At 41.0% G+C, this 10730-nt stretch overlaps 1 protein-coding gene across 7 annotated transcripts in view; it reads right to left on the bottom strand.

The window, feature by feature from the left end:
• Positions 1 to 483: 483 nt before the first annotated feature.
• Positions 484 to 10730, bottom strand: part of cnot3 (CCR4-NOT transcription complex subunit 3) — a 28487-nt gene continuing 18240 nt past the window's right edge. For all 7 annotated transcript variants that reach the window (XM_087139179.1, XM_087139180.1, XM_087139183.1 and 4 more), the window contains 3 exons: positions 8461 to 8593; positions 7502 to 7627; positions 484 to 5096 (listed from right to left, as the gene is read on the bottom strand). In XM_087139179.1, the coding sequence (XP_086995305.1) occupies positions 5001 to 5096; positions 7502 to 7627; positions 8461 to 8593 (355 nt within the window). In that variant the 3' untranslated portion in view covers positions 484 to 5000. The remainder of the gene's footprint in view (positions 5097 to 7501; positions 7628 to 8460; positions 8594 to 10730) is intronic.

Genomic DNA, 10730 nt, shown 5'->3' with positions numbered 1-10730 from the left:
TGTTATGAAGAGATAGTTGCTCAACAGGTGGCTCTAAGAAAAGATGCATCGCATGATCCTTTTTTCTCCAATAATGAGGACCACGATTGAAACTCACTTGATGAATTTAAAGCTCTGTTCTTCAGTTCTATAACTTCCATTTGATTCTCAACTAGACTCGAAAATCGAGCGGTGATGACCGGCGACATTAAAGTTAATTCATTTGAACGTTCAAGTTGAATTCACTCACACACAGCGAGCAAACTACCTTGGCCTAAACTGGCCTTTCCTTTGAGAAAAACTTGTTAATCAGCATTGATAGTACTGTCTGTAATTCAAGTGTTACACCTAAAGTAAGTCCTCAAGTATTGCAATTCAACAACGGGTAGCTATGGTGTTTAATAAAATGTATTCAACAGCATACGTATCCTCAAGTAACAAAGGAAACGGACTAGCACCGATTATCGCACCAACACAGAACAAACACAACACAAGACTAGGGGGGACTTTTGCGAATATCAGTGACTGTTTTTATTATCCACTGGGGAACCAACAGTCCTCCATTTGCACAAGATACCAGTATAAACCAAAAGAAAACAAAATTGGCAGTCAGAGATGCATTTTAAAAACCCTTTTGCACCACTGAATGCACTCAGATTCTTTGTATTTAACCTAAGACCTTTCTGAATGAAGCAGCTCAGCCTTTGACTCCAGGTAGATAGCTGCCCCGATGCAATGCCTCATTCTATGAGATAAAGCACCGTCTGGGTGCCAGACCCGAGCTCTAGCCAGAGCCAAACTGAATCCATTTTAAGTTGATAAGCTGCTAACGGCTAAGACTTGAGACTAGTTTCACCCGTCGTGTGCTGGCGTTCAATACGAAGCCCCGGTCAAGCAAACGTTTGTTGAACTTGGGTGTTTTAATCGGGAATTTGGCCCGGGGAAACATGGAAGAAGACAGGAAAAAAGTGATCGATACACAGGTTCTAAACTGTAACCGCCCACTCCTTGTTTATGAGTAAATCTTCTAGCAGGATTAGTATCTGCTATCAATGAAATGACGACCAGTTGAAATTTTCTTAAACCAATCACGACGACAGCACCTCCAACGAACCTCAACCTTTGATTTGATGCTCCAACTCTGTTGCATTTACAATAGATATCTTTAAGGCAATCACACGCAGACAATGGCAGTCTGCATGAATGCCTGCAAAACCTTGTTGCAAAATTCGAACAATGCTTTAATCCAGTCTAGATAGCAAGGTTTGCACAGAGATAACCGAACAGCACAGATATTAAACATTACAAATTTGGAATAATGATGCGTAGTTGTCTGCCTGGAACTATCTTATTTCGGCCCGACAACAGTTGAAGGCTGAAAGGGCATAGCTAATGGTTACAAGTTTGAAGGTTTAACTCAGACAACTTTTATATAAAAACTGAGACAAAGCAACTGAATTTGCAACCATTTTCTAACTCCTTCCTCAGAGGAGCAGAGATAGAGCATCACGGCAACAGATGACACGAGGTACAAGTACTTTTTCCGCGTTACATTTCAAGCAGCCTCTATAAAGAAATCACACAGTTTAACCTCGTGCTTAATAAAGCAAAGCCAGCGAGTTGTCTGGATTCCAGGCACTTCTCAAAATCAAACAAAATTGGCATCTTCTCCCTTAAGATCCCGGCTTCACACCTTTTTTGTTACGGCAATTTGGAAAAGTCTGTTGTCTGAATCTGCATGCAGACTAATTTTTCCATCACAGATTAATTGGGTCAATTGTCTTTCCGGACCTCTGGTGGCATCTGATGAGTTTCGAGTCACTAATGTGTTCAGAGTTCAATCGGTAGACAGTGAGCTAACCGCGCAGAATTCTTTAACAGGTGGCAAGTTTCTTTAAAATTTAGTAGACATGCTGTACATCATCGTCAACAGATAAATCTTCAGGAAAAGAGACTGTTTCTTGTCCTTTAAGACACTGGAATCAGTAACGAGAATTGTAACATTTTTGTGGCCTAATTTCTTTCTATTTCACACTGTAATGTTCGCACAGTGTGAATAAGATTTTGTGTGCTGTAACGTGCCCGTCAGAAATTTTGCACATCTCAAACTCTGCTGGAAACATTTAAGTTGACGAACAATCTTGCACTGGATTCATGGTGGGCAATTTCTGAGGTTGAATTGATCCTAGTAAGAAATCCACATTACTTTCCAGTGCGTGTCCGCACCAAACGACCAAAACGAAGGAGAATATGTCAAACTCAGGCAAAACTGATCAACTATCTGCTAGGACAGAACGTGCAAACAAGACGATGTAACCTTGGACAAACTTTGTTCACATATCCTGACAATACAATGTGAGAATTGGTCCCAGCATATCTTTGGGATAATAACCCTTTTGGAGGACGCTCACTGTAAATCGTATAACATGTAGTTCGGAGTGCTGCAATCATTCAAAGACACCGGCACGCAACAAACAAATACCGGCGAAGACAAACCAATCTGTGGGTACTCTTAACCTTAGTGACTGTCTAGCTGCCAACCTTTAAAAAAAGAATGATGATCCCTTCAGGACTGAAAGTTAAAGTAGAGCTTCAAACAGTTGAAGTCAAATGAGACAAAACAAAATCGGATGAAAACTTTCACATAAAAAAAATCCTACTAATTACTGCAGACAGTTTTGGCTGGATGTTCAAACGATGTACATTAAGTAGTTTAGATAGACTCCATCGTTATTAAAGTCATAGTTTTTGGGGTCACAGAATATGAGCTTATGCAGTTCATGCCATAAGACAAGCAAAAAGATACATAACACTCAGCACAATAATTAGTACAGGTCCTTTTGTTTCAGGGCTATCTCACCCCACTGCCAAGGGGAGGTACAAAAAAGAAAGTGTACCTTAAAAGTACTAACAAAGACAGCGTGCACCCAAGGTCTCATCATCATTAGGACCTTTGGTCTGCAAGGCAGTATTTAAGCACTTGACCTGATCTTATCATTGGGTCTTCATCTGTATGTTTGGAGTTGGATTCCTCCCTCCCTCCCCCTTTTATGTCCAAATAATGGGTCCTCGGCAACCTTGAGCTCATTTTAGGCCCCCCCTGCAAATCGAGAGACTGGGTAACATTTATACTTTCAGTGCTCAAGTCATACTTCAAGGATCTGTGCGAACTAGATCTGACAGGGTGGGTCAAGAAACAGACATCGTAAAGGTAACCCGTGCTTTTCTGATACCAAATACATGTACACTTGTATGAATAAATAGCACCAATTATAATGTAGGTCTCCATGGAGACTGATTAGTATCAGCTCTGTGCAATGGCAATTGAGGGCGCCCCTTAATCGCTTGATTTTGTGGAATGGTTCAATCCCTGATTTACAGATCATGTGAGCCTCTGGCCACCGGAGTGGTCACTTGGTCTGTTCTGTACATGTAACTCCCCCCCCCCCACCCACAAACTGGAAACAAAGCAGAACCCAAGGAAATGAAACTGCATCTCAGTTCCAGAAACACATTAAATATCAACATGGTGTGAGACGGAGCTTTACTGGTGTAGTTCAACAGACCTGAGCCGTGATAAATTTACCATTCCCATCTGGATACATCCGACCTATGGAATGTAATATCAAACTCTTTGGAAGTTATGGAAGCCACGCAGGAACAACTTTTGCCATTTGGACCATTGCCTTCTCACAGTGAGAGTAAAAAAAGAAAAAAAAGAAAAAAAGAAATGAAGCTCCTGCAACAGACAAAAATCAAATTACATGTAGGCTGCATATTTCAATAATGGCATTCCCAGACGAATTTCAGACCTCTCTTTCAGAGACAGAAATTAAACATCAACAAAAGCACAGCTGTCCCCTGACTTGATGTAGAAAGCATTACATTCGTCATAAAAAGTATTCAACCAAAAAAAAGTGAACAATTATAAAGACTATACACAGTTTGACAAATACGCGTTGGGCAAAATATTATTGACAATAATTTACAAACCACAGAAATATTACATTACAAGATATATCACATGGGAACTCCAATCTAAAAACGTAACCCCAAAAAGGCATAACGGCAGAATACTGATCCAGAATTGAATGATTGCAGCACTGAATAACTAGTTCTTTTTCATTAGTTGGGGCCCTTTTCGGATGGCAGACTTGCACACAGTTTTGTCTTGACGTGGCATACAGATTCACAGCCAAAAAGTGGGGAAAAGTTCTGTTGAAAGAAGGCTCCCTGTAGAAAAAAGGCTGAAGTTCACAGAGGTTAGCAGCCACAATTTGGTTGGGATGCACAATTTAAAAAAAACACCTTTCTTGTTTCGGGTTTTTTTATGTCACATCGTCTCTGAACAACAATCTCTACCCCGCACAAATATATCTGTCAGCTTCCTTTCTCTGAATTCCTGATGATTAGGAACTTGGAATCATGTGGCCCAACCCTGCTTTACAATAAATGAATTCCCGATGTTCAAAACTGCATTGGGCAACTCTGCCAAGATGAAATGAAACCAGAAACCGACCGTTGTGAAATTGCATCAAGGTTAGAACCAAGAGAGGGTGTTATTTTCAATCTGAGTTACAACCTCTGACGACAGTGAAAACAGACAATTCGCTTATTTCTCGGGGTCTCACTTAATTTTTTTCTCCTGGCCAAAAAACAAAAGGCAACAATGTAGAACATTACCAAAAAACTATGGTTCAAATATAATTTAAAATCAACTTTTTTCTTGAAATCCACTTTACTCACGAACAAGTGTGATCATCATGATTGACCTCAGCATTTCTTCTCGTTTTTTTTACAATGGTATTGTGCAAAAAACACCTCCTGCTTAAAACTTTTTTGTTATTTACTTTTTTCTTAGAAAAAAAAAGAACTGGTATTTTTTTTTGTAAAATTATGCCAAGATAAAATGTACCTACATTCAGAGATCTGATCGCTTACTGTACATAGTCAAGTGATGGCCAACTGGCCACTTCTGTATGAGGGCGTTTGTCCTGGAGTGCACGTGGGCTCGTTCCCTGCTATAAATCCCTGTCTTCCAGGTATCGATACTCAAATGTGAATCCTTCCTTCTTCCGCTGGCTCCACTTCTCATAATCAAAGTAGATGTACGTTCCCTAGGAGAAAGAGCACAGAAAGAAAAGAGTGAGGTCACACCAAGGAAATCTGTCACGTAGAAAAAGTGCAAACTCGAACACGTTGACCCTTGAGCACTGGTCGCAGATAGCACTGGCAGCAGTGAGACTCTCTGCATCTGCCAGCCAGAGGCTACCATCACGGATACCGGCCAAAGCGCTGTGCAAAGTTTATGAATGCGGGGACTGGCTCCCCTCTCATTTGTGTCAGAAATTGGCTGAGCGATACCTACTGCAAAGTTACCCCCTGGAATTGGACCCCCCCAATGATCTCTTTAGGAATGCACGCTAGACAGGTCATCTCTGGATATGTGCAACTGCATGTACTTCTGAACATTTCCAAGAGAACTGGAGAACTACACATGCAGCATCTGCCTACTACCACTAAAGTCAGTTCCACGTTGGTAAGACAGAGATACAATCCCCTTTTTTTAATATTCCTTACCCAATCAATTTTTTTTTTAAAAACTCAGAAATCCACAGCATGACAAACAAAAATCTCTGATGGCAGACCACTGACCCCCCCAACACACTCTAGTGAGTATTTTCCTGCAATTGGGGACACTAGTTGTTTCTCTTTTGTTCATACTCTGTACATAATTGTCAATTTGGGACCCTTGATGTTCAGGGTACCCTATTGAATGCAAGAATAAACAAACAAACACAGGCCAAAATAATCACCTGCTTATCAAAATGGGTTAGATACTTGGTATTTTTTCAATGATCCTCATTTCTCAATGCTAAGATAGGGCCGGGATAAATAGACTTTGACTGTAACAAAAAAACAGGTGATTGAATGAGTCAAAGTTCAAACCAGGTCAACCTGACAATAGTTTTGCCTAGCGAGTCCACAAAACTTCAGGTTGGCAAGCACGGAAAACAGCACGATAAAGCCATCAGTTGGGATGAATACAATAAGATAAAAATCTGTTTTGTGAATTGACGTTGCTTCATCGCTGCCTTACAAACTGATTCAAAATTAGGCGATAACAAATAACTATGACAACAATAACGGGTAACGAACGCCTTAAAAAAGGTGTGGATGAACGTACTGAGAGATGAGGAAATCTTGATAAATACATGGACACAGATTTATTGCAAATTAAGCATGGATATCAAGCAGTTGAGGATGGTACACCGACTTACTTTTCAACCACCTGATGATTTACTTACTTTCAAAACAAAAAGTTGGAGAACAGAGTTGGGGTTGGGGTAGTCCACTCATGATCAACTTCGAGATTTTGAGGTTGTCAGGACGTGACCAACAGTAGACGGGGGCCATTTTGATTATTTGCAGTGATAAAGAGAGAGGTGAACAGCCAATGGCCTCATAAACAGGCTGATAGTTTCACTATCAGGTGAACAAGGCTTGAGGTCAACAGCCAGGGAATAATGCCATAAATGCTGCTGACAATAACAGTATGCAGAGCAACAAAGTGGCCTTGTGATGGCTATGTGAAGTTTTGTTTGCATTCTCAAGTGTTAACAAAATCTGGACATGCAAGAGACAACCAACGGTTCATCCCACAACCTGGCAGGTTTGCATGAAGGACCCAATTTCAGTCTGGTCTGCCAATTTGGAATGATGACTCCAATGCACATCACTGTGGGAGAGATCTACTCCTTTCTTAGAACAAATTCTTTCTGTGGATAGCCCTACAAAAACAAAATGTGTTGCCAATTGCATGTGGTCAAACTGAAGTTCACAATAAATGAAACTTTAACACTACGGCACCTTGAAAAAGTTTTAGGAAAGAAATACACCAAAATCTTTTCCCGCAAGTTTTCTTCACAAAAAAGAGCTATCTATGAACCTTCCATCCGTTGAAATTGGTGTCAAAAGGACAAGCATTAGACAAATGAACTGCTCGGAAGTTTGCAGGGCTCCGCTTCAGGAATATGGAATCTTTGAAACGAAAGCCAACATTAATACGCCATTTGCGAGTTAAATTTGAATAAAATCTGGTGTACTGAGTTATCTGATTGCACGTAAACATTATGATTTGAATTCCTCAGACCAAAGACACTGTTGCTATACCTTGTGATTTGGGGCAAGCTTTCGCATAGCGACCACCATCTCTGGAATGGACTGGTTCCTTTGTGCCTTTCTTATCCGTTGAGAACAGTGTATTGTTGCAAGGCATCTCTTAAGCAAAAGTTTGCCCCGAATCACGAGGTATAGCAACAGTGGTTTTAGCAAGGAGAATTGAAGTTTTTATGTTCGTGTGAATTTAAAGAACTCAGTGTACCAGATTTGGGTCAACGTTAACTCGCAAAAGGCTTATTGCATTTATTTATTAGACACCAGAGGCTCCAAAGTCATTCTTCAGCCACGGATGAAGCCAAAGCCTGAAAACAGGCCAAGGTTTGGTGTGTGAGGTGCTCACCAGTTCGTACTCGTCTGTGATGGTCTTGGGTTCTTCATGCCTTTGGAACCACATCATGTACTTGGTGTGGAATCTCCACGATTGCCTCTTCAACGCTTTTGCAGCAAGGTACTGGGCTTTAGTGCCCTGCACAAAAACCAAGGGAAGGGCAAAACACAAAGTATGACAATTGATAACCACCTCATCAGATCAAAACAGTGAATAGAAGACCTTCTAGAGAGGTATTTTTGTGGGTACACCGTGGAAGTGATCTCTTTGAAGGCAGATGTGCTGGCTCCAAAAAGACCTGACAGAGAGAAAAGGTCTCAAGGTCTGAAAAAGTGTGCTCTAAGACTTTCTGTTCTGGTGATAAAATGCACCAGTGGATTCCCACGGATTCAACGGGCTTTGTACTTTTACACATTTGTTACCCTGTAATAGACCTTGCTCATGATGCTGCCATGATTGTTTAGTTCCCTGTAGACCCACTGGCAATAGTAATACATCTTCATGTATTGATAAAAGAGAACAGACTGTTTTTCCTTCCAACCTCATTTTGGTTACACTGCTTTGAATGGTAAAAACCAAGATGGCTGTCTCACGATAAATGTCCATACAGATTTCAGTTGTTTGACCTTACAGCTGCATCTAATTGATTTAACGCTTAGCTTCCAAGATCCTTCCAAATTCATCCGACAATTTTGGAGGACTTCGCAGAGTTAACATAGCAAAGCCACTTTTACCATACATAGGATTTAACACCCCTTGGTAAATAGGCTCCTACATTGTAAAGAATTCTCAGAGGATTGAGGATAATTCTTGAAACCCAAGCTCGGGTCACTGGGGAAAAAAATCCTCTCCCAAAGAGGACACAACTCTCAAAACTGAGTGTCTACGTCTGAAGACGCCTATCATCCCTGAGACAAGATCTTCATGGTCAAGGTGCCTCTTAAGGCCAACTGCCTGGGACCTTTGCCTACCTCTTGGTAGTAGAAGATGAAGAAGAGCGACTCCGTCGACAACCTCTGAAAGAAATCTAAGGAGTCCATCTGAGGGGGCATGACCTGACAGTGGTAAGGGGGTGTTGGACACTGGTTTCGAGGAAGGTAGTTCCTGGACACACAAGACCAAAAAAAAATTGCAAATGAAACCTTTTTTTTCAGCAACGAATCTGTATTAAGAAAGAAAAATCCGACTGGATAACAGGACACGAAGTCACAATAATGCGGCGATTATTTTGGCCCCTATGAGGCATGCTTGACCAAGGTTCAATCATTCTTATTTGTCTCTCCATCTAAACCGTTACACTGTCACCATAGCCCTGCTAATAATGGCAACAGCAATCCAACAGCAGTTGAAAAGTTAGCATACACTGTTGCCTTGGGTTTGGCAGTTGACGAGAGGAAATGTAACTGGATGGTGCCGTGGCTGGTATTTCACAAATTACAACCGGTTCCCATATTTTACTACATTCAGCGGGGTTGTCAATTCATTTGTAGTGGTTCTGTCCACAAAATTGAAGACAACCTCAAGAGGTGTCTCACTGAGGATCAATTGACAGTTTTCTTGGAATACCAATCAGACTTCACAATAGATTTTCCTAATACTAATCAGGATCAAGGGCTTGTATTCTTATTTACCGGGGTGTGAGTGGAACATTAAAAAATGGCTGAAAATAGCTGCAATCGCAAGCGTGAAGTGCAGAGCATAAATGGCGTGGGTTCTGGAGACCACTTAAGGGGCCCGGGAAAATTTTGAAATGCAAGTGCTCTGCGGTGCATTTTACGGCCTCTTGGTGCAACAATTGGCAATTTGTTTTGCAATTTAGGCTATGCATAGTTTGAATTTTACTTTGTCTTCATATTTGGCTGAAATTCCTGAAGGTTAAAATTGAACTAGTAATAAGTATGTCAAAATTGTAGCTATCGAGGTTTGTAGAGTGAGTTGGCCCTTTTCCCACCTGATCTAACCACATTTTCAAAATTTCAATTCTTTAAAGACTACACATTGGATGTCCATTCTTTTGGATTGTCTTCTGGGCACGAACTGTGTTGCCTGCCTGTCTACAGTGTATTCCATTCACGTCCATTTTTGCAGATTTGTAACTTGAGGATCGGTCTTGCCAGAGACTGTATCCAAGTCAGAACCTCTTTGGACGATTGTACATATGTGTTACACTGACATTTCGATGAGTTCATGTCCAAAAATTGTTTGAACGCCCGTAAAAAATGATGCAAAACTGCGCGATAATGCACCACACAAGAACTTTGTGCACCCTGTGCCAGTTGTCACGAAGCTCTGTGTCAGCAAAAGCGAATATTTACTAACCTTATTTCAAGCCGCAAATTTACAGTGAAATGTGTGCTACCACAAGTTACAGTGGATCTTGCTAGTCCGCTCATGCAAGAACGGCTGTATTAAGTCCCACTGACACATACAAAGGAACGCCGCTAAATGTTCGGTACAGTGGTTGTTTGGTATAGCGAAATTAACTGCCGAACGTTTTGTTGCCATGTTGAATAGCACCCTCTCTTGTCTAATGGAAGTGCACCCTCTTGTGATACTATGATTCGCTGTTTTCGTGATGTTTTGCCATTGCATTCTCCTTTGAGGCTTCTAGAAATGTATTTGTTAATTATTTTTATTAAAACTTGAGTTATTAAATTGATATTAGTTTATCCTAAAAGTCGTGAAGCTACTGCTCAGGATCGATCTCTGATGCATGCTGTGGCGAACCTCGGTTGATTTGCAACTGCATAATGTTCGGTAGGTTTTGTGCACAAAACATTGGGAGCCAAGGAGAATGTTCGCTACAGCGACGTTCCACTGTATATGAATTTTGAATATTTCATTGGCAGCCACAATGACCAGACGGTCCCAGGATGCCGTAACAGATTTTTATACACTGTATGCACGCCATGTACCTGTACATGCAAGGTATTGTACAAGTAGATTCAGTTGGGTGCCCAGCCCTAGCGCTCCAGTCCTTTTGGGGTCAGAGAGAGGATGTGCAAAGTTTGGCCTGACCGTCGTGTCAAGTTGGTAGAAAAAAGAAAGAAAAAAATGGAAAAATCTGCACTTGCGCAGGGAAGAGAAAGGAGGAAAATCTGGCCCGTCGATGGCAAAAATGCAGAATATAAAATTCGGCAATCCAAAAAAAAAAGACGAAATCCGCTAAAAAAAAAAAAAGAAGAGATTTCACACCCCTGTATTTACTTGTTCATTCTTGGTAAACTTGGTAAAATGAGAA

This window comes from Acanthaster planci, linkage group LG07 (genome assembly GCF_054643075.1).
Source record: "Acanthaster planci isolate LZ-2023a linkage group LG07, COTS_SCS, whole genome shotgun sequence".
In the NCBI taxonomy this organism is placed as follows: Eukaryota; Metazoa; Echinodermata; class Asteroidea; order Valvatida; family Acanthasteridae; genus Acanthaster; species Acanthaster planci.
Note: the sequence above shows the minus strand (reverse complement) of the source record. Positions and strands in the feature narration are given on the sequence as shown.